The sequence below is a fragment of the Crinia signifera genome, chromosome 1, assembly GCF_055691185.1.
Source record: "Crinia signifera chromosome 1, ASM5569118v1, whole genome shotgun sequence".
NCBI lineage: Eukaryota > Metazoa > Chordata > Amphibia > Anura > Myobatrachidae > Crinia > Crinia signifera.
The window spans coordinates 350553122-350578064 of record NC_139217.1 but is presented as its reverse complement, the minus strand read 5'-3'; the positions used below and the strand labels follow the sequence as shown (position 1 = coordinate 350578064).

Below are 24943 nucleotides of genomic sequence, written 5' to 3'. Positions count from 1 at the left end.
GCCGGAATAATGAGGAAAACTGGGCGTAAACATGGGCATACACGGGGGTGTGCACACAAAATGCACGGTGCCACAACCGCCTCGATCGGCAAACGCACCGTGCATTTTAGCCCAAAAACAGGCGGACGCCAAAGATAGCTCCAGACCACCCCTAGAGATACCGTATGAGAGCAGACGCCTGGGTCTGCTAATTAACGCTGATTACTACACCTGAATGTAATAAGCAATGCTGCAGCCTATTAAGTGAAAACCATGATTTCACTACACTTCTCAACATGTAAAAAGGTTGGTTTAATTGTAGGTAATATTCATTCTAAGACCTGCTTATATATGGCAAGGTAGTTATTTTATAACCATCTACACCTAATCAGAAAGTGTTTTTGTATACTTTAAAAAGCAGGACAGTCATTTCACAGAAGTCGACATGTGTCAACTTTTTCACTGTAACACAAACATACCAGTTTTTTCTTAGGAAAAATACACATAAACTACTTCTAAGAGCAACAATGATGTTTTTGGACTCAATTTCTACTTGCACTGTGGTGTACGCTCAGATATACGGAAGGTGTCGGTGTGAAAACGGACGAGATCCGTCCGTGCACTTTGGCGTACGCTTTGATGTACGCCAGGTATTGGTGGCTAAGAGGGAGATCCATCTGTAGACGGTGGTGTATGCTCAAGTGTACGCCACTCCCCATTGTCAGTATTTGTGACCATCCGTGTGCGGCTGTTCTGTGGGCGGACTTTCGCTCACCGCGAGCGTACGGAAAACGTACGGTGAGACGGACCGTACGTACGTTTCACCGACCTAACCAGAATAAGACCCTCTATGTCCACTGGGTTGGTAAAACTCGGTTAAAAAAATATATATATATCATGTCAACTTGTTGACCTTTTCACCGAATGCTTGTCAACATTTTTCATGTTTTGATCTTTTCGTGTCAACCTTTTATCAAAGTCGACTGTGTACATGTCAACCTTTTGCTGTGCCTGTTGACCTAAAGTCTGTCGATGTAGACATGGAGGTAGACATTTTCTATAAGCTATACCACACCCCTGCTGCTTGGAGTATCTGTAAGGTGCTTTTGAGCACTAGGAAAGGAACCGATCAGTGCAGCCACTCTCCTGTTGGCTAGTTATTTATGACGGCTTGAGTGCTGTACAGGGGGCAGGGATAGCACAGGGTGCATCGGCGCCCTGTTACGGGACTGGTGGTGAGCAATGCTGGTTACATTTTAACCTTGGCCTTATCCGTGTGCATCTCCTCCAACACTAAGGCTGGTTTCACACACTCCGGCTCCTGCCGGACGGTGAAATCTCGCACGGCCAGGGAGCCGTGCCGCACACACTAGTTTATCATGGAGGGGATGGCCACAGCCCGGCAGCCGTCCCTTCCAGTGGCGGGATCCGGCTGCAGCCGTGCGGCCGGGCCGTGGCCGTCCCGTGTGAATGGACACAATAGTGTCCATTCACAACTAGTGAGTGCGGCACGGCTCCCTGGCCGTGCGGGATTTCACCGTCCGGCAGGAGCCGGAGTGTGTGAAACCAGCCTATGGAACATACTGACATCTTACAAATGAGCCTTAGTATGTGTGGTATGCAATATGGATTTTAAACTACAGGGGCAGCGACTGAATGATGAAATAGTCTCTGTACAGTGTTGCCTAAATAAATATCACAATGGAGCATATGTAATAGCACCTGAGTTCACCAAATGATTGCCAAGTTCCTCCGGCATCCCACGCCTCCGGCAAACTGAGGCTTTATTACATATACCCCAATAAATAACACTGTGAAACGATTGCATGTTTCCTTCTTATTGTATGGTTGTTAGTCTCGCATCATTTTACTGAATGGGAAGTCTCCTCGTTATTAATACAGCATTGAGACACCAGTAAAATATATGTACTGTATGTTGTACAAAATAAATAGCAGTCCCATATGAAAGATGATGAAGTATTACCTAATAACACATTAATATTGTGCATGCAGCAGTAACAAGACGTGGTAATCAGTGACAATCCTGGAGTGAAATGGCTAGTTACTATGAAGCAGGCAAGTGAAAAACCAAAAGAAAAAAAAGCACATAAGTGGATGGCCAGAAGTGAAAAAAAATGCCTCTAGTGAGATCAATGGATGCCCAATGTGATGGAGAAGCTACATACATCTACACGACATAATCTCACCTCTAAGGCAGGAGGGGTGTATGACTAAAGTTGTCGGTACAGGAACTGAGAAAGGCCATTAGATCAGAAACCAGAGGAGCCAGATAGTGAAAAGCCCTGAGGAAGCAAACTAGAACCCAGAGACAAGAAAGAAGTGAGGACCTAGTGCTTTGAAAGCAGCACTAGACCACGGAGTACTGTAGCTGGAACAGACAGTACAATGGCAGCCACAATGCAATGCCTTTATCATATATCAATTAAATAGCACAATAACAAAATCTCAATTGTAAAACTTGTATTCTGGGTTGTTTTCCGTTGAAAGACTGGACGACAGATAATGATGATGTAACTATGGATCACTTTTGGACACAATCCTGGAAGAGAGGTGCAAGTAAATGTGCTCCTTGGAAAAACCATGCAGTACTACAGGTGGGGGAGATTAGTGTAGAAAAATTATTTAGATTTGGGAGGGCGTGTCCAAACTCACATCTAGATTAAAGTGTAAAATAAAGCTGACAAGCATTTCTAGGCTGCATGCAAAAGCGGACAGTATTTACCCTGCATCTACAAATCCTAAAATAACTTATTTGCATTACAACATGCATGTATATCAGGTGCACAGTTCCTTGCACTTCTTTGCTTTTAGGGCTTGATTCTGATTCTCCTTCTAATGGACAAAACCATGTGCACTGCAGGTGCAAACTGATATATATATTGCAGTGTAAAAATAAAGCAGCTAGTATTTACTCACAAAAACCAAATAACACCCAAATCTAACTCTCCCTGCAGTGCACATGGTTTTGTCCATTAGAGAGTGAATTTGCTTTTGCAAGTGAACCAGAATCAGGTCCTTACTCCCAACTCAAACTGGCCCTGTTTATGATATGGAAGTAAAGCATACTTGCCTACCCGACCCTCTCCATGAGGGAGAAAATGGTCTGTTACTGGACTTCCCTGGTAATGTATGATTACCATCACCTGCAGTGAGCTAGATAATTAATAAGAAAGGTGATTCACCACAGGTGCTGGCAATCATACATTACCAGGGAAGTCCAGGAGCAGAGCATTTTCTCCCTCATGGAGAGGGTCAGGTAGGCAAGTCATGGAGTAAAGCAAACACCCAAGTCACTTTGTATCTGGAACAAATACATTTATAATTTGTTGGAGCGTGGTAAATACTGTATATAGAGCACAAATGATGGCCAGCTTTATTTTTTCACTGCAAATTAGATTCAAATTCTAGACAAACCCCACCCAAATGAAATCTCTCTGCACATGATACATCTGCCCCACCTGCAAAGCAACATAGTTTTGTTCAGGTGCACAATTACTTGCACTTTTTAGCTTTACTCTAATCTCAAAACACAGGTCCAATATCGGTTTTAGACCAGCATCCATTGTGATTGTCTAAACCAGTAGTTCCCAAACACGGTCTTCAAAACAACCCAATGGCCCAGGTTTTAAGTATATCATTGCTGGGCCACAGGTGACTTAAATAATACTGCAGTCAATTTGATTTAAACATCTGTGCTGAACCATGGATATACTTAAAACATGGACCATAAGGACCACGTTTAGAAACCTCTAGTCCAGTCATTCCAAACCACGGTCCTCAAGGCACACCAACAGTGCAGGTTTTGTAGATATCCAGGCTTGAGCACAGGTGACTTAATTAGTATCTGAGGGATTCTGATTAAACCATCTGTGCTGAAGCCTGGATATCACTAAAACCTGCACTGTTGGTGTGCCTTGAGGACCGTGGTTAGGAATGCCTGCTCTAGTCCATGGGTCTTCAAACTGTGGCTGTCCAGAAACTACATGTCCCAGCCTGCCCTGACAGTTTTGGCATGCTTTTATAGGAAAAAATGTGGCAATGCATGTTGGACCATGTAGTTTCACAACATCTGGAGGCCACAGTTTGAAGACCCATGCTATAAATAAATCACTGTAATCACATGTCAGTTACATAGCCAGTACCATGTCATAGCAGGCAGTTCAGTAATAAATACTGTTGCTACATATCGCCACCAGTTATTTCTTATATTCAATATAAAAAAACAATATATATCATACCTCCCAACATGGAACCTTATTCTGATGCGAAATTCGCTGCCTTGCGAGTCCATCAGACGACGCCCGCTGCACGCAGTGCCGGCCGCCCCCCTCCCTCGCATGACCCCACTCACGGCTACCCATGGATGATTTAATTAATCATCCATTCGCAGGCGGGGAGAGGTCATTTGATGGTTGCCGACCATCAAATGATTTCTCCAGCGCACGCAGTTCAGAGACACCTGTATAGTGACTGTGTGAGGACAGGGTGGGCAGCTGACATCTGGTGATGCCAGTTGCCCACCCCCCACATGTCTGTCACAGCTTCATTGGCCTGGGCGTTCCCATATGCTAATGGGGGTGCCCCCGCCCTTCTCCGCACCCCGTGTAGGGTGCGTGCACCCTGTATCTACATATGCGCAGAAATGCGCCTGCGCAAAACATCGGTCCTTTGTGCGAATGCACGTTGGACCGAACGGATCTGAATAAGGTCCATGACCCGCTCCAGGAGGGACACAATGCTCTATTTATGGACTTCTCTCTTAATTTATGATTACTATTACCTCTGTTGAAAGTAACACCTTTCTTCTCAATTAACCGGTTTAAAACAGGTGATGGCAATCATTAATTAAGAGTGCAGTCTAGAAACAGAGCATTGTGTCCCTCCTGGAGAGGGTCATGTTGGGAGGTATGCTTTTATGCTGAGATTAGTATTTTAAAGCATGTGGTTCTCCTGTATGCAAATGAGTGGGAGGAGACACATTTGACAGGAATCATTCTTGTCAATGTGTTTTGGGGAGTGATTGGAAAAGTAAAAGGTTACAAATGTGTTTTGGGAAGGGGTTGGATTGGAAAAGTTACCAGGTTTTACAACAGATCATGTCCAAAAAGTGGTTGTTAAAATAAATCATTCTAATATTTGTTCACTGGCCTCACTTTTAGTAATCACCTTGGTATTTACGAAGGTGACATATGTGACTGGCAAGACACATACTGGGGATCCCATCTGTGTTCCCTAAGGTGGGTAAAGGCTTTCAGATAACCCGATAAATATTGAAGGCTTTATATAACACTTTGTTTTCAACTGGATCTGAAGACCAATAGGAATCAAAAACGACTTATATAGGGTAAACCTATTCAGAGACAGGTCTGTTAAGGAACAAGAACACGTGATGACAAACTGTTTGGTACCTGCATAAAACCTCAATAAAAATGATTAATTAAAAAAACAACACGTGATGTGTACAGTGATAGGATATCATTACCTGCCACGCCTCCAGTTGCTGGGACAAGTTCAGTTTTTGTTGAATGGCATCTAATAGTTGCGTATTCAGTGACATCAAATCAATTCTACATTTAGCGAGCTCCATTTCTACAGCATTCTTCCTAAAGGGAAAAATATCACACATGTAACAGAAAGTTGCAAATATTTAACATATTGTTAATAAGCATTAATATTACTAAAACTTATTTAATCATGATGCGCATCACTAAAATATCGGCTGTGCTTAGACAAATGATCTATTGCATACACAGTGACCGATATCGTTCAGGGACCTCACTGAACATGCAGTTGGTTACTGTGTGCTGTGTGCTGCCTGCTGAACACGCAGAGCAGGGAAATTGCATTTGATAAAACACATCAGAACAGATATTGGGCGGGATGCTCTGAAGCTAAAATGACATAAAAACCTCATTCTCTGGGTTTTTACCGCATTTTTGTATGCACTAAACCTGCACTCCCTTAATCCAGCTCTGGGTACACTTATACGGTGTTCATGTCGACATAGACACCAAAAAAGTTGAAAAACTCATGTCAACTTTTTCGATGACCTATTGCAAGTGTCACCCTTTTGTCCAAGTTGACCCAAGGGATGTCGACCTATTTCATGTGCCGCTCTATGGCCTGTCAACCAAGAGTGGTCGACCTGTTCACTTTTGACCTTGACATGTCAACCGCATCCCTTTCTAGCTTCTATAAAATGCAAGCTGTATTTAAACATTTTTATATAGCATGATTGGATAAAAACCTAGTGTGGATTTACCCCCTGTGGCGTTAGAACATGATAAAAACAGGGCCTGTAAACCCTGTGTGGGGAGTTATCCTCTGACTGAAATAACATTTGCTGATGAACATCTTGTATCACTGTGAGTGGTCCTTAGAACCTTCAGCGGCAGACTTTTTTGAAGACTTTTTGAGCAGGAAACCACTTCCATTATTCCTACATCCAGGAATGCAACAAATGCAGTCTCATAATTTAACTGTTCTAGGTTGAGCCAAGCATCAAAAAAAAAAAAATTCTGTTTGAAGGTTCTATTTTTGCAAATGGATTTGGAAACGCATGGCTATTTGCGATGCTTTTGTAATTTTGCAAGGGCGGTTATTCTTATTCTGGGTGGCAGCTCTTTGATCATAGGCAACTACATTTTCTCTAACTAGTGATCCATGCTGAATTTGTCCCTCTGCCAGCTACCGTGCAAGGCCTGGTCAATGGTCACTGCACAAATGCTCCTATCTGGCTGCAGCCACCAGATGCAACCGATTTTAAAGCGAACACATAAATTTGAATGTATGGGTTGACACAGTGAAGCTGTGTTCTACTTGAATTCCGGTCGGCAGTGGCCGGATCCTGCAGAATGCTATGTGTGACTTCACACAGCCTTTTTCCTGTCAAGCGGGTCCTGTTCCTTGACTGCTAAAACCTATTTGTGATTGCTTGGCACAGGCAGTGGGATGCATCCGGCCACAGTCACTTGCTTAGAATATTGTGTCCAGTATAAAGATTTTAGCTTGTAACCTCATGCCTTTATAATATAAAGATATCTAAGTTTTTTGGTGGCCAGCTCCATATCACTTTATTTGAGAGTGGAGTACCTGCTAAACCAGGTCTCTTCAATGTTCCCCGGACATACCACATCAGAGAGGCCGCCAACTAACAGTCCCTGCTCTCTCTTCATTACCGTAACACCATATAACCCAGGAGAGAGAGAGAATATACGTATCCGTTTACCTTGGGTAATTTGGATGTGCAGGCATGTGTGCCAAATACCACTGTAGAGTACGAATTTTGGTTAAACAAAACAGACCCATAGACCCAATGGAAGTGGCTAACTTGCACTTTCTGTGATGTTCTACCAGCCATGCTGCCTAAAGCCCTGTATACACTACACCAGGAGTCCTCAAACTATTTTGCTCTGGGACCCCATTAGACAATAAAAATTATTACAGGACCCCAGCAAGTGACTGCAGAAGGTCATCACTTCACATATATAGTCAGCAGACAGCACATACATGGCAGCATTGTGGGGGCACAAAATTATGCGAGGAGATTTTTCAGACTGACTGAGATTAGAAAAGTCATCAGCATGATGGTCAGCAACATGGAGTCGTGACCCCATGCTGAGAAGGTCGGGACCCACTTTGGGGTCACGACCCACAGTTTGAGAACCGCTGCACTACACAATATCAGCCGGTATGATATCAGTGGACAATATTGGCTATATAATTAAATTGATGGGTGCGCGCACCGTTAACGATATTTAATGTACACACTAGAAGATATAGTAAAAGATATCGCTCAGAAAGTCCTTTCTGAGCAATATCTTTTACAATATCCTCTAGTGTATTTGGGGCTTTAGGGGAATATTTAATCTGAGATTCCGACTGTCGGAACCCATTCCGCTTTTCGCCTGATCCGACAGTACATCGACAGGCGGTATTCAATGTACCAACTGTTGAGCATCAGAAAGGCCACAAATTTAAACAAACAGAAGCGTATTTTCAAAAAACAGTCGTGAATTTGACAACCCGCATCCGTTTCCGGCAAAACAGATCCGACACCCTTCAATGTTGTCGTTGCTGACTCCTGTGTCACAGGCTATTCCATTTACCCCATGGTTACTAAAAACCTTTAGAAAAATATTTTTCCTCTATGGGCAAACATGGTACAAAAAAAAGACTCAACTGGCTGCAGGGGTTAAGATATTACATGTGCAATGATTATTATTACTTGGAAATAGCGTCATCTCTATCCTTTATGGCCTTCAGTAATTGTTCATGTGTATCAGTATTTTGGGTCAGTTCCAGCAGGTGATCTCGTTCTTCTTTGAGTGCAGTCATTTCAACACTCAGTAGAGTTACCTGGCAAGAGAACAGAGTTTTGGAATTAGACACAAGAGTTTTATATGGTCAACTGAGTTAATCAGGATTGATATTACTTTGCATGGCAGTACTGAAATAGAAATGACACAACTGCTAATGAGTGAGTGAGATTAGGTGCTCATTGTCAGCATTGACATCTGTCATGTTCTAAATGCGACTTGAAATATTGACGTTAGGGAAAAAGTGCAATAGCGGAATAAATGGAAAAATTGCAGAGTTGTTAATGGCCATTGTGTGGCACAACTATATTCAAGTGAGGCGGCGACAGACTTGCACAGTCATCCAGGTATACTGACACCCCTTTATGAGAAATTGGACTTAAACCCACTCCTCACATTGAACTTTGCTTTGGGACTTAGTTGGCCACCTGGTATCAAACCGCTGTTTTTTTCCATTGGAGATATACAGTCCAGATCCTCTAAACCTCATGGTAGTATGCTTGCTTTTGATATTTTAACCCCAATTGTTCTTAAGTGAACTTGTACTTGTTTATACTAATATGGAATTCCATATACATTTTATTAAAATGTGTTTATTGTAAAAGATACCGTTTCTATTAAATTTATTTTCAAACAGCCAGCGCTGGTACATTTCTGTTTATTCTTGTTTTACATTTTATTCGGGACTGACAACCCCAGTACCAGCTGCAGACAGTAGTGCACAGATCACAATTCTGCCTTTATAGTATATTTTCTAGTAAACTATGTTACAACTAGCCCTCAGTGCTAGTTGTAGAGGTGGAGGTGAGTAGGAAGCTGTGCCATACTTCACTAGTCAGTGCTACTGTTTAAGTGTCACATCTCAAACCAGGGGCCAAATGTAATAGGGTGTAAGAATCAGAAAGGGAGAGATTTGGGGAGAGTTTTCTGTTTTTTTTTTTTTAAATTGGCAATAAATTACATGGAAAAACCAGTTTTTTTCAGTATAAATGATTGCTGCTTTAAAAAATGGGAACACTCTCCCAGAGAGCCAGATGTATCAATCTTCAAAAAGTGATAAAATGGAGAGTGATAAAAAAACAGCCAGCCAATCAGCTCCTAACTGCCAAGTTATAGACAGGTAAGAGCTGACTGGCTGGCTGGTTGTTTACCAGTCTCCAAGTGCATACAATCGGCAAATTCAAGCATGCAAATAGCCACACACTTCACTCTGCAACAGCACCAAGTTTTTTTATTTGAAAGTGATTTCATTTTGGAGATATTACCTAGGTGAACAATTAGTTATTGTATACATTTACCTGTTTATGAAGGCGTTGTAGCTCCTCAAATGTTTGCTTCATTCTTATCTGCTCTCCTTGTAAAAGTTCCCGCAGCGCTCTTGAGTCTTCGCTGGTCCGTTTAATCTGTTCTTCTAACCCATCATCTTCACATTTTCGTGAACTCTGCACAGAGGAAAAATCACAAATGATAAGTGAGTGTATTATCAACAGTCAAGATGATGCTGGACCTGGCTTCACACTCAATATGCTTCTTGCAAATCTCTTGATGAATGTCTCTTTGCCTAGGAATTGTGTGTGCAGACATGGTACTTGACACATTAGCCAACACCATTCCAGAACTAGGAATAGGGTGTAATAAGTTGTGTGTATGATTACAATAGTAATTAGAATTGTAAGGTTTCATTTAGCTCTTGCTCAACCTGATAAATGACATATTTTTTAGTAGCCCTAATGCATAATTGTCATGTTTAAGGCATGAGTACTGTCCAAGGTGCTAGCAGCTTACTGCATAACACTCCAAATATAGGTTGGGTATCCCTTATCCGAAATGCTTGAGAACAGAAGTATTTTGGAAAACAAATTTTTCTGTAATTTGGAATATTTGCTTACCATAATGAGATATCTTGGGGATGAGACCCAATCCTAAACACAGAACGCATATAGGTTTCATTCACACCTTTTGCATAAAGCCTGAAGACAATTTATACAATATTTCTAATAATTTGGAGCATTAAACAAAGTTTAAATGGACTAAACCATCAGAATGCATAGATGTCACTATCTCAGTCTTGTTGAATAAAAATCTATATTTCGAAATTTTGTATATGAGAGACTCAACCTGTACTACTTATTGGACTGGAAAAAAGGAACATCTTGATATCGAGGAAGTTTAGACTTCCTCGAGAGATTCATCTTTAATTTGCATTAGATTAAATCTAATTATTTTGCTTATTCATTTACTGCTAAATATATATATTTAGAATGTGTACAGAATTAGGTAGCATTGAAATAAAGCAAGCCTTAAGGCCCAAACACACTGGGCGACTTTGAGCTGAAAGTCGCTCAAAACAGCATCATCCCCCCCAGCGATGAACGCATAGTCGACCAGTGTGTATGGAACTTAACCCTTCTGATCCTATTTAGTTAATAAGAGTTTTGCATATTCATACAGATATATCCATATAGAAAAAAAAACATTTGGGTACAATGCGTAATAGCCTTCAAATCAAATGATCCTATTAAAAAAATAGATTGAGCTGTATCAAGCCACAGAGAGAGAAAAAGTTGAGAGAGATAAATTACCAGCCAATCAGCTTCTGGAATTTTTCAAACACCGGGGGATATGTTTCAAACATTGGAGGGAGATAAATTAGCAGCCAATCAGCTTTTGAAAGTAATTTTACAGGCTGGTGGTTAAAAAATGACAGGAGCTAATTGATTGGTAATTTATCTTTATCCAAGGCCTGATACACTTCTTTAATAATTTGGTTTCTGAAACAACTACTGCCTCTCTGTGGTGGGAAGAAGGTATTACATCACCAAACAATCTAGGGAGTGGTTAATGTCTTTCACTCAGCATTAGAAAGTGTTAACATTCCTTAACTGAATGTTACAACTATCTCAATAACAACAGATTAAAAAAAAAAGAATGTTACAACTACTTTCAAATTAGGCATTGGGAGGCAGAGTCAGATATTCACCCATATGTTGGGTTGTATGCATCTTTGTGACCCGACCACGTGGAGTGATATCCATCAACACTATCAGTGCACTTGCACAAGCCCTATCCTCAGTGCATAATTACACATAAGCATAACATTGCATAGTCTGTCCTTGCTAAACTTAGCATATGTGCGATTTGCCTGCTATGACAATTATGTCTCTACAGACACAATATAAGATGCAGCTGAATTGCATAGTATATAGTTCTGCACTGGCCACAGTCCACCACTTTCCCATTACTGAAGAGTTCAAATTGCACAAATATGTTACAAACATGGAAGTCTTTTCAAATAAATCAAATTGACTGTTCTACTAATTAAGTCACGTGTGCTCAAGCATAGATAGTCTTAATCCTGGACTGTTATAGTGGGTACACACGGTGCGAGTTTGCTTGCGATTGGGATCAAACCAGGTTCGAATCAAATGGTACACAAAATGCATTTGATTTGACTATATAGTACAGATCTGTACTATATAGTCTTGCCTGACAAGACAATTTTTCTATTGGATTTACACTACACGGGAGAGCACACTGGGATCAAATCTGCATCGATTGTAGAAAAACCATTAGATTTTCTATTTGAATTTGCTTCTATAAACAAAATCGAATAGAAAAATAGTGCATATCTCACCGTGTGTACCCTCGGGATGCAGTCAAAATCCCGACGGTAAAAATCCCGACAGGGTTAAAATCCCGACGGTAAAAATCCTGACAGGGTCAAAATACTGACAAGGACAAAATCCCAACATTTAAAATCCCGACATTTAAAATACAGACAAGGTCAAAATACCGACATATAGAATGTACAGGTGAAACAGTCAACATGACTTTCGGTCGACAGGTCTCGAGGTCGACATGGGTTTTCTCAGTTTTTTCTCAGGTATTTCATGCCCTACCATCCACTAGGGCGTGGCGGGAGAATAAAATAGTGTGCCGAGCGCAGCGAGGCTCCGCGCCCGAAGCACGAGGGGCTGCGGTTCACTTCCAACTGTGTCCATGTCGACTGTGTCGACATTCGGGTGAAAAAACAGTGAAAAAACCCATGTCGAACTCGCAACCTGTCGACCGAAAGTCATGTTGACTTTCTCACCTGTACATTCTATATGTCAGTATTTTGACCTTGTCGGGATTTTAAATGTTGGGATTTTGTCCTTGTCAGGATTTTAAATGTTGGGATTTTGTCCTTGTCGGTATTTTGACCCATTCGGGATTTTGACCCTGTCGGAATTTTGACCATCGGGATTTCATACCGAATCCGTACCCTCTATTAGGGTGCCTCAAGTACCAAGTTTGGGAACCACTGGGTTATGCGATTCTCATTGAAATATTTTTTCCAGAGGGGTTATTTCCAAAGCAAAAATTTGAAGAACAAATCTGTAGTGTTATAGAACATGTGTGGGTGTAAGAGAGAAACCAAGGAGGTACCGCTGCTTCACAAGTGTCCAGTATGCTCAGTATAAGGCTCTTCAGTTCACTTAGGGCAGTGCGGAGGCTTCCGGCTGGCACATCTTTGGCAGAAGAGGTTTCAGAAGATTCATCCATGGAGGAGTCAGTGGATACAGCAGAATCTGCACTCTCATTGCCTCTGAGCTGACAGCAGAGAGATCTGACCTGGCAATGTGCTTCCCAGAGCTGCAACCTCAACTACAATTATAAAAAAAAAGAGAAAAATACATTAAGTTGCATTTGTTTTTACGGTGTCCATTCAAGAGACCCAAGAGTGGATGTAAAAAAACGGTACTTGTTTCCTAGCACGGCGCCCATTGCATCGCATACCATGGTATGCGATGTTATGCGATGGCAGCCGATGTTATACAATTTTAAAATTGTATAACAATCGCATTGTATGCCATATACAATGGTATACGATTTAAAATTGTATAAGCACCCTAATGGGTGTTTTCAATGTTAAATGTGCCCCCTATAAGATAAATAATTGTATAAGCACCGTAATGGTTGCTTACAATGTTAAAAGCACCCCCACGCCACCCGTACTATCAATGCCAACCCGAAGCGTGGCGAGCGCAGCAAGCCCGCGAGGGGTGGCGGTACGCGTCCTCTGGTACGCGTCCTTTTCATACACCCACCATCCACGTCGGTGTGGAGTTGATTTCATATAGTGTGGCGAGCGCAGCGAGCCACCAAGCCCGAAGCATGGCGTGCGTAGCAAGCCCCGCGAGGGGACGCGGAATACATGTAAAGTAAAATGCGTCCCCCCGCGGGGCTCACCACGCTTCTGGGTCAGTATATAAAATCAACTCCACACCGCGCACACCACGCTTCGGGTTGGCATTGATAGTGGGGGTGGCGCCCATTAGGGTGCTTATACAATAAAAAATCGTATAGGGGGACCATTTACCATTGAAAAAACCCATTAGGGTGCTTATACAATTTAAAATCGCTTCGCATGCGGGCATATGGCATGCGATGTGATACAATGCATACGATGCCATGCGACTGAATATCGTGGGCGCCGTGCTAGGAAACAAGTACCAAAAAAAAATTACATAGTCATGAGGATATAAATTATGTGTTCATGGCCCCATCCTCCCTCTACAAGCCGTGATTTCCATTTTCAACAATTTATTTATTATTTATTAACAGTTTCTTATATAGCACATACATATTTACAGCGCTTTACAGAGAATATGTAAACACTCACATCAGTCCCTGCCCCAATGGAGCTTACAATCTATATTCCCTACCACATTTACACGCACACAAACATACTAGGGTTAATTTTGTTGGGAGCCTATTAGCCTACCAATATATTTTTGGATTGTGGGAGAAAACCCACGCAAGTACGGGGAGAATATACAAACTCCGCACAGTTAGGGCCATGGTGGTAATCAAACCCATGACCTCAGTGCTGTGAGGCAGTAATGCTAACCATTACACCATCTGTACCGCCCACCAAACGAAATCTTTGTTTGATCCATGTTGGTTTCCATCAAATATATATATTTGGGCAGCTATCGTACAAGTTAGTGCCGGTACTTTTGTGCAGATTTTATATATATATATATATATATATATATATATATATATATATATATATATATATATATATATATATATACACACACTGTATATTATTTTATTATTTTCTCTCTATTAATGTAATACATACTTTTTTTAAAAAGATTGTTGATATATGATAATTAGATTGTGGTAGACAGTAACAAATAGCAAACAACATTGTCTCACCTAATATTGGTTATGAACAGATATATTTTAGCTAATTAAACTGTGCAAACTTTTCAACCAATGATATCTTGTAAGTAATAAAAGTAGCAGGTATTTTAGGTCTGCATGACCATCTTCATTTCACTCTTTTTGGAAAAGCTCCCATTACAGGAGAGAAACCGGTTAGAGATAGTACCTGCCCTTTACTGTGACATCAATACTGTCTCCACATACCAGCTTACCCTGTGTACAAGAGAAGCCTGCATTGTGCCAGCAGCGCTGTAATATATCAGCACATCACCACAGCCCATTGGGAATGGCTTACACAGCCACCAAGCCTGTTACAGGCAGCTTTTACAGCAAAAAGGGCGATCAGCAGTGACTGCGAACAGCATTTCTAAAGAGGCTGTGTATGTCACTCACAGGAAAAGGAGAGCGGCTTTTCCTTTCCTTCACAAGCAGTGGGCCTGATTCAGACAAAATTGTCCCCAGCGTGCAGCCATACCTGCTTTACTAAGGTGCTCATTGGAGTTTTCTACTCATTGCACATTTGGATCTCACAGCCAAGAACCTTGCGTAGGAGGCTACGTAATCAAAATGTCTAAAGAAAGATGTTCTGTAATGGTAGTTCCAGTCGGTATGAGTCAATATTGTGTGATGATAATGTTAACGTTGATGATTATGAAGATGATAATGGCATCAACTGTACAGAAGAAAATTAACAAAACAACACTGTTAGCTGCCTTAAACCCATTGGTAGCTTTTTTTTTTTTGGGGGGGGGGGGGGGGGGGGGGGGAAGGGGGGCGCAAAAAAAAAGCACTTCACAAAAGTGCCAGTCCCTGTCACTGAAATGCTTGGTTTGTTAAACTGTGCATGTATTTTAAATATTCAACATACAGTAATACTGTAGTGTAGTGTTTTTCAACCACTGTGCCGTGGCACACTAGTGTGCCTTGAGCTGTTCTCAAGTGTGCCCCCATATCTAGAGATGCCCAACCCAGTTTACAGCCACCACCAGTTCAACTGGTATTTACTGGTCTCTTCTTTTCATGTAAAGGGCCAATGCATTTTATTTTTGTTACCCGTGGGGACCACTGTGATTGTTTTTTTCCTGTGGGGGCCAATAGTTTTTTTCCTGTGGGGGCGAATGTGTTTTGCCCTGTGGGGATCTCATGGTGTGCCTTGGCCATTTTATAATCTTATTTAGTGTGCCTCAAGGTAAAAAGTTCAAATCTGATTGGTTGTTACTTTATGTAAGTTATGTCCAGTAAAGGGATTACTGCTCATTTGGTCTACAGCAAGTTGGTTTGACAATCATTAGGTCGACACCATTAGGTCGATATGGTTATAGGTCGACATGGGTCAAGGTCGACATGGTTCTAGGTCGACATGGCTTTAGGTCTACAGGTCATTTGGTCGACACAAGCATTAGGTCGACATGGTCTAGGTTGACAGTCAATAGGTTGACAAGGGATTTTTGACTGTTATTTGACCCGACATGTGCCGACAGGCGGTATTTCATGTCCTACCATCCACTAGGATGAGGTGGGAGAATAAAATAGTGTGCCGTGCATAGCGAGGCACCGTGCCCAAAGCATGGCGAGCAGACGCGGTGCACTTTAACCAGTGTCCATGTCGACTGCGTCGACATTCGGGTAAAAAAACAGTAAAAAACTCCATGTTGACCTTTTGACTTTCGACCTATACCATGTCGACATAATGCTTGTGTCGACCTAATGACCTATCGACCTAGAACCATGTCAACCTATACCCATGTCGACCTAATGACTGTCTACCAACTTGCTGTAGACCAAATCCCATTCCTCTGCTCAAAGGTCAAGGTAGCTTCAGTCTCCTCATTATTTTTAATTGAATTTTTAAATAATTAAATTAACTTCTACCAAATTACCCAAAAAAAAATAATAATAATATTAAATGGCATGAAACAATTAATACAATACATAAAAATAAAAAGTAACTAAGCAACACACACACAAAAGAAAAAAACTGAAATGCAAACTTTTGAGCACGCCTATGTGCTCTAATGTCTGTTTCTCCTATAGAAAGTTTAAGACGCCTGACAGGAAGTTTAAGATGTCTGACAGGAAGCAGGCGTGTCCGAGCAAACAAGAAATTTGAATTTTGTCATGAGTTGGAAATAGTGAAGCTGATTTTGGGCAAATCGCATCCAAGTGAATTTTGGAGTACACATTGTTACCAAAAGCCAGAAATAGATCTTTTGAAACAATATTGAGTCAATCTAATTAAGAGCTGGGCTTATACCATATAAATCACTGCTGTGTAAGTAATAGAATAACTGTGCACTATGAGCATTTGATTTGTTTGTTGGATTTATTTGCTGTGCTCACCTGCTCCCGTTCCTGCTCCTGCTCCTCTGCCTCTATGCTTTGCTCAATTTCTGAAAGCAGTGAGGTACTTGTGGTGTTTAGATGTTGTAGACTTGATTCCTCTCTGAGTTCCTCCATTTTCATCTGCAGCTGCCGATAGGAATTCCTAAGATCTTCCAACTCCAGCTGGCTCTGGCCCAGCTAAAAAGAAAAACATGCTGAGTTTAATAGGGACACTACGAAAATTAAAGCTTAATCGTTAGTACATTATGTAGACCTAAGTAATTAGACACCCCTGTGGAAGCGAAACGGTGTGCTCCTGCAGCAGACATGGGTTAGTGAAGGTATAAAATGGGTGGAGAGGCACTGGTTAGATCTGCTAAAAAAAAAGGCTCGAAAACCAAGTCCCTTAATCCTCTGTCTTTTGGCATGTGTGGAAGAATGACTGTCATTGCAGGACAAATCATGGTTTAAACTTTTCTGATGGACATGTTTTAGTTTGGCGATTGCCAAGAGAACATCTGATGCCAGAATGTACAGTACCTACAGTAAAGCATGGAGGTGGTGGCATTGTGCTGTGGGGCTATTTCAGATGGTTTGGCATGCAGCCACTTGTTGTAATGCATGGTCACATTATCTCTGAGAAGTATAGAGATGTTGTCGATAACTCTATGCTCCCTACAGTTCTACAGAAATGCTTTTGGTACTTGTTTCCTAGCACGGCGCCCATCGCATACCGTATTTAGTGGTATGCTTGTACAATGAAATATCGCATAGCATCGCATGCCCGCAAATAGCATGCAATGCGATTTTTAATTGTACAAGCACCCTGATGGGTGCTTACAATGTTAAATGCACCCACATTGTGAACGCCACCCCCACTATCAACACCAACCCGAAGCGTGGAGTTGATGTTACATAGTGTGGCGAGCGCAGCGAGCCACCGAGCCCGAAGCGTGGCGAGGGGACGCGGAATACATGTAAAGTAAAGTGAACTCCACGCCGACGTGGATAGTGGGGGTATGAAAAGGTCGGACGATGCCGTTGATAATGGGGGTGGCGTTGACAATGGGGGTGCATTTAACATTGTAAGCACCCATCAGGGTGCTTGTACAATTAAAAATTGAATCGCATCGCATGCCGCTATATTGCATGCGATGCGATAAGATGCACTTCGATCAAAATCGGGGGCGCCGTGCTAGGAAACAAGTACCATGCTTTTATCTAAAAAACATTGCCACTTGTTCCAGGGGTGACACTGGACTAGTATACACAAAGTTTGATAACGTGAATAAACTGGCCAACTGAGAAGACAGATCTTAACCTCAGTGAGAACCTCTGGGACAAACTGGAGTGGCAGGTGCATTCTAGTCCAACTCGACCTTACTTAGTGTCACATTGGTCACTGTACAAATAGCAAAACATAACGACTGCTGTTGTCCAGGAATTTGTGGACAGTTTGCCAAGAAGGGTGTCTGCTGTAATCACAGCATGTGGGGGCCTACAAAGTACTGACTTCAATAAAATCTTATTCATTTATTTGCTGTCCCTGTCCAATCACTTCCTGTAGATATTACACAGATGATTTAATAAATTTCCTCAAGAAATTTGTGAGCATTTATTATTATTTATATTTTTATAAATAGAAATTGTATGTTCTTAATCTACTGTACAATTATATAATAATAATAATAATAATAATAATAATCTATTATCTGCATTTATGTTATATGTATAAGTTATACACAGATTAGCAATGTGGTGGATGCAACTGCAGCTCCAGCCACCAAATTGTAAACTGTATTTCTATTTTTTTCTATAACAAGTTTAAATGATTCTATTGTATGTATTTATAAAGACAGTGGGGCTGATAGTGTAAGGGAGAAATAGATCCAAATGTCTCTGGCCACACCCACACAACACTGGCCACACCCACACTGCCCTGGTCACAGCTCCCAAATACTGCCTCGCCAGCTCCCACTTATCATTGCTGGTCATACAATGCAGCTAGCCTGCCGCGTCTGCTGCTGTATGATCAGCTGAGTCCTGGAGAGGCAGACAAGTCCCTCATGTCTGGAAACCCAGCAATTCCTGTGTGGTAGTTGGCACAGCGACCACTTATCTCAAACTATAGAGAGTGGGGCATTGCTGCTGCTACTGCTGTAATCAGATACGTCCCGGTAAGATATACAAGACTAGCATCGGAGGTCAGTCGCCAGCTCCATTGTGGCATCAGATGGCATTCAGTAATGACTACTGACCCTTGCTGCAGATATGTCCAGTAGAACAGCGGGAGCACCGCTGTAGGTGTTCTATGTGAGCTGGGTACCGAGAAGCATATCTGACCCCTGTTCACTTCACTGGCAACACATTAACTGATAAACTAGAGCCCAGACAGTCGATCATTGCTGTCAACCCCGGGCATACTAAGTATGGGTGGGTTTTATTGGTGGGGTCCCTATGTCTTGATCGTCGCGGGCCCCCACAATTATTAATCTGGCCCTGCATACATAAATTGTATGTTCGCACAAATAAAACAACTGGAAGTAACAAAGCTACTTACTGAGCTGCTTGTTTTGATGTGTGACATTTATACATCTGTGTGCAAGTAAGTCTCAATCTATATACAAAGTGCTACAATGCATCAGCCACAGCTTTCTTTCATGTCCAGTTCCATTGTGCTTCATCTGCCACTTTGTGTTTGTGCATTTAAATGTGCTGCTAGGTCTGTCTGGCCTAGTGGCTATTCCCTGTGTCTGTGATGCAAAGTCTCCTTCGTGTGGCTCAGTCACTCCAGTCATCTTGTGCCATATGGCGTATTGAGGCTAGGTGATTATAGACACATCTGGAATTGTGTGTCAATAGGTATCACTGGTACTCTTTACCTAGAAGGGCACCCATCGTGGCCATCGCGGGCATCGCATGTACCAAAAAATCGAATGCGATGCGACCGACGCGATTACCGCGATTTCCCATAGGGAACAATGTTAAATGTCCCAATTGACCCGATTTTCCATAGGGAACAATGTTAAAAGGCCCACAGAGGCCAAATAGGCACCCTGAAGTGTGAAATGGACCCCCCAATTGTTAACGCCACCCCACAATCAACGTCAACTCGAAGCATGGCGAGTGCAGCGGCGGTACGCGTCCTCCGACCTTTTCATACCCCCACTATCCACGTCGGCGTGGAGTTGAGAATAGAAAGTGTGGCGAGCGCAGCGAGTCACCGAGCCCGAAGCGTAGCGAGCCCCGCGAGGGGACGCGGACACCTGTGAAGCCCGCGAGGGGACGCGTATACCTGTGAAGGTATCCGCGGGACTCGCTGCGCTCGCCACGCTTCGGGCTCGGTGGCTCGGTGCGCTCGCCACACTTTCTATTCTCAACTCCACGCCGACGTGGATAGTGGGGGTATGAAAAGGTCGTAGGACGTGTACCACCGCTGCCACGCTTCGGGTTCACGTTGATCGTGGGGTGTCGTTAACAATTGGGGGGCCCATTTCACACTTCAGGGTGCCTATTTGGCCTCTGTGGGCCATTTAACATTGTTCCCTATGGAAAATCGGGTCAATTGGGACATTTAACATTGTTCCATATGGGAAATCGCGGTAATCGCGTCGGTCGCATCGCATGCGATTTTTTTTTCCTTACGATGCCCACGATCAAAATCGTGGGCGCCCTTCTAGGTAAAGAGTACCGTATCACTAAATCCTGCACTTCCCCCATTATCCAACCACCTCCAATATCACACTGACATTTCTGTGTGAACAATGCGTGCACAAAACACATAGGGACAGATGTACTAAGCTTTGGAGAGTTTCCAGCATTGCTCTGCAAAAATCATCCCCGACTCTACAGCGTGATTTAACATCAGGCCGGTGAGTGAGATGTCTCTTCCCTCGCACAAACATCCAGAGGGCAACGGGAGACGGACTGTCTGCTCCCGACGGTGGCTCTCAGCACAACTGAGCCCTGCCGGTAGTAGCGGACGAAGAAAACCCCCCATCAATAACATCTTCCCTTTGAGACCACTGTGGGCAGTGTCTGTGTGTGTGAGGGGCGCTATGGGGCAGTGTGTGCATTTGTGTCTATAGAGCAGTGTGTCAGCATGTGGGTGTCTATAGAGCAGTGTGTCAGCATGTAGGTGTCTATGAGGCAGCGTGTAAGCATGTGGGTGTCTATAGAGCAGTGTGTCAGCATGTGGGTGTCTATGAGGCAGCGTGTAAGCATGTGTGTTTCTATGGGGCAGTGTCAGCGTAGTGGTCAGGGGCCCTGCCTATTTTATGAGTCACAGGTCCCATATTTTCTGGTGGCAGCTCTGTATCTGCTCCATATAAAGTTGTAATTGTGCATAGGAAGAGAAAAATGTTTATTGAATTATGGGCCCGATTTCAGATCTGCTCACTGGGCTGTGAGTATGAGGAGCCCAGCGAGCAGGTAAATGCACACAGGGGGTTAAAATCACTCACCATCTAATGATTTCTCCCTGCCACGGGGAGAAGGAGGCTGCTTCTGACATCAGCGGCGTTACTCCCCCAAATGCCCGATGCCTTACAATCCCCTTCACATGGTCTGTTTGCCAGGGGACCCACACACGTACTGTGTGCATGCCATGGTCTTTTGAAAATTATATGCATATGGTCTGAATCGAGCATTGTGTCACCACTTTGTTAATACAAATATATAAATGGATTCACTTGAAGAAAAATAGTGTGTGTGTATATATATATATATATATATATATATTGAATTAGCACGCAAAGGAATGCAGCGGAGGGCACTCATCAAGAAGTGTCATCTTTAAATTGTACCTAGCAATATCATGTCGACGTTTCGACCCTCTGTGGGCCTTTTTCAAGACAGAGACACTAATACACATCAACACAGCAGGCAGGCAGAAACGTTGACATGATATTGCTAGATTCATTTAAAAGTTGACAACACTTCTTGGTGAGTGCCCTCCATTGCATTTCTTTGCCTGCTAATTCCATATTACTGATGATCTCCTGTGGATCCTCCCATCGGTGCACCCTGACCTACTTCACTACCCCGAGATGTGATGTGAGTGCGGATTTTGAAGATATATATTTACCGATTTACTGATACTTTGTAATATCTAGAAGTTTGTTACTGGTTATAGAAAGTATCTACCTGGAGCTCCTTGGCACAACTCTGCTGGCTTAGGGTTAACTCTCGGTCGTTCAATTCCTCCACAATTCCCTGAAGCTGATCGTTTTCTTCCATTATAGTGCTCAGCTGCTGCTCCAGTTCTCGTTTCCGATCAGAAAGCATCTTTATCTGAAAAGCAACAATGATGGCAGTCTGGTAAACAAAATAGAGAGATAGAAAACACAGCACACTGCCTATACCGCCAAACGTATCCTGATCAGAAGTGTACAGGCTGATGTTTCTGGAATCTGTGAGATGCCTACATAGAAGGGGGAGGCAGAGCAACAAAAAAAAGAATGTGAGCTGCCTTGGAACCAGGGACCAGAAACAAGTGAGCAGTGTGGGAGTGCTGAGGAATGTCAGGAGATAACGTACAAGGTAAACTAAACCGCTTGGTTAACTCTTCACTTTGTGGCTTTTCTCTTGATTTTGTGCATGGACAAAAATGATTGCAGAAAATGGAAAAGTACTTTTATTATTACTATTATTACTACGTTTCTTATATAGCGCACACATATTCCACAGCGCTTTACAGATAATTTTTGTAGCTTTCTTTATTCAGAGTTTCCACCTGGTTATATTTTTGTAACGCTGGCATTTCAGGAGTTGGCAAGTGATGGGTTCCCCCTTCTAATTCATATTTTCCAGCTTCATATAGAGTACTGGTTTTGGTACTTGTGTATTATCTGGGCGCCCGATTTTTTCATTGCATGCCACTACTTAAGGCATGCGATGCGATGCGATTTTTCATTGTAAAGACCAGATTTTTTATTGTATAGTCAGCCATGGGGGATTTCATACCCCCAGTATCCAACTACGCATGGAGTTGATTTTATATAGTGTGGCGAGCGCAGCAAGCCACCGAGCCCGAAGCATGGCGAGCGCAGCACGCCCCGCGAGGGGACGCGGATTACTTTACATGTATTCTGCGTCCCCTCGTGGGGCTCGCTGCGCTCGCCACGCTTCGGGCTCGGTGGCTCGCTGCGCTCGCCACGCTATATAAAATCAACTGCATGCGTAGTTGGATACTTGGGGTATGAAATCACCCATGGGTGACTATAAAATTAAAAATCTGGTCTTTACAATGAAAAATCGCATTGCATGAATTGTATGCCACTATATTGCATGCGATGCGATGCAATACAATGAAAAAATCGGGCGCCCAGATATTACACAAGTACCCTGTTTTTTTTTTAAATATTACATATGGATATCCTACATTGGGCTCAATTAGCAATCACTGGTGTAACTAGGTGGCTTTGAGGTGCTAGGCAGGTTTGGGCGCCGCGGGGTCTGCGGAAGCTATTGCTACAGCTGCCGCCGCCGAATCTATTGATGTCGCCCGCCGGGACCAGCAGAGCTTCGTGTCTGCAGTCCCGGCACTCCACCTGTTAGAATGTCACTTGCAAAATGTCTGCCCCCTCACAGCAGATGTTAGTAAGAATGCTAGAGGAGGCGGCGACCTCCTCTTGCATCCTAAATAATGGTCTGCTGTAAGGCAGTGACATTCTAACAGGAGGAGTGCTGGAACCGGAGACAGGAGGACCTGCTGGTCCTGGCGGGCCGGAAATAGAGCAGCCAGGGACAAGGCGGCGGCAGATACATCGGTGAGGGGGGAGCGCACAAATTTTAGTGGTGGGTGAACAAATTGTAGTTACTCCACTGTTAGTGATGATCTGTATTGGTCTTTAAAAATGTATCTTGTTTTAAAATATCAACTTTTTTATGATAACCAAATAACTGCTCAATTTTGTATTTCATTATTTTATTGTGTTTTGTGGTTTACTATACATTAACATTCTAATCTTTTTCAGTAAACTGAATCTGCTCAACCTAAAGTCTGCTCAATTTTCAGATCACTGGTAATATTTTATATTTATATTTGACAGGATCATGTAAAAAAAAAAAAGATTTTGCCTCATCATTGACGGAACAGAGAGGTAAATGTATGAAGCTTGGAGAGGTGGTACCTATCCCCATAAAGAACGTTATGTGCAAGATGATAATGCTCCAACCAATCAGCTTCTGTCAATTTGCATATTGGAGCAGATTGTCTGGTGCATTATCACCTTGCACATAACGTTCTTTATGGGGATGTATACCACCTCTTCAAGCTTCATACATTTACCCTAGTGAGCACTAAACATCAAACCCAATATTAAAGATGCCCAGTGTACTATTAGCTTTCTTACTGAAATAGTAGTGGACTTTTTCAGGAAGTATTTTCTGCCATTTATTCTCTCTCCATTCCTTCTTCTCCAGAAGGTTTAGTTCTACATACCAAGGTGATAACATACTTTGATCTGTCCCTGGGCTCCATATCTCAAAAACCGCATATGATAATATTGCATATGATCCAGTCGCCGGGGAGCTGCCGGGTAACTTGCCGAGGTATTGCATGCAATGCTAGCATGCGATACCTTGCACAAGTGTATGGGGACCTTTAGCAAAAGTCTCATTAGATAGACCATTTAACCTTTCAGTATGAAATCAATTACGTTTTCCAGCAGTTGGGAGTAAATGGTTGATTGTCATATGATCACGTACTGTACATTACCAGGTTTTTGTTCCCACCGGACAGATTGGACAGATGTGAACCAAGATTTATGGTGAACTATTAAACTGACTGAAAACCAAAAAAGTCTCTCATCAATGATTTAATTAAGGCTGAGTAACTGCAATAATAAATTCAGTGGGAAACTCAATAGCAGAGCATTCTCTACTAGATGGAGTGTGCACCTGCACATCATACAACATGGGGGGGGGGGGGGGATTTAATAGGATGAGAGATTTAGAAAGTGAGAGATTTGGTAAGAAATCTCCAGTTTTTTAAAGTGGCAATCACTTACACTGTAAATGATTGCAACTTTAAAAAAACTGGAGATTTCTTAGAAAATCTCTCATTTTTTGAATCTCTCATC

The 24943-nt window shown here is 42.5% G+C and overlaps 1 protein-coding gene across 4 annotated transcripts in view; it reads right to left on the bottom strand.

The window, feature by feature from the left end:
• Positions 1-24943, bottom strand: part of BICDL1 (BICD family like cargo adaptor 1) — a 74445-nt gene that overhangs the window by 8708 nt on the left and 40794 nt on the right. For 2 of the 4 annotated variants that reach the window (XR_014444463.1, XR_014444464.1), the window contains exons 5-11: positions 22005-22151; positions 16878-17057; positions 12747-12965; positions 9617-9760; positions 8228-8358; positions 5483-5603; positions 2187-2295 (exon numbers count right to left, since the gene is read on the bottom strand). Coding sequence is in view for 2 of the 4 variants with exons in the window: in XM_083147066.1 (XP_083003192.1) it covers positions 5483-5603; positions 8228-8358; positions 9617-9760; positions 12747-12965; positions 16878-17057; positions 22005-22151 (942 nt within the window). In the remaining 2 variants the exon portion in view is untranslated. The remainder of the gene's footprint in view (positions 1-2186; positions 2296-5482; positions 5604-8227; positions 8359-9616; positions 9761-12746; positions 12966-16877; positions 17058-22004; positions 22152-24943) is intronic. The other 2 variants (XM_083147066.1, XM_083147074.1) reach the window with 1 other exon arrangement.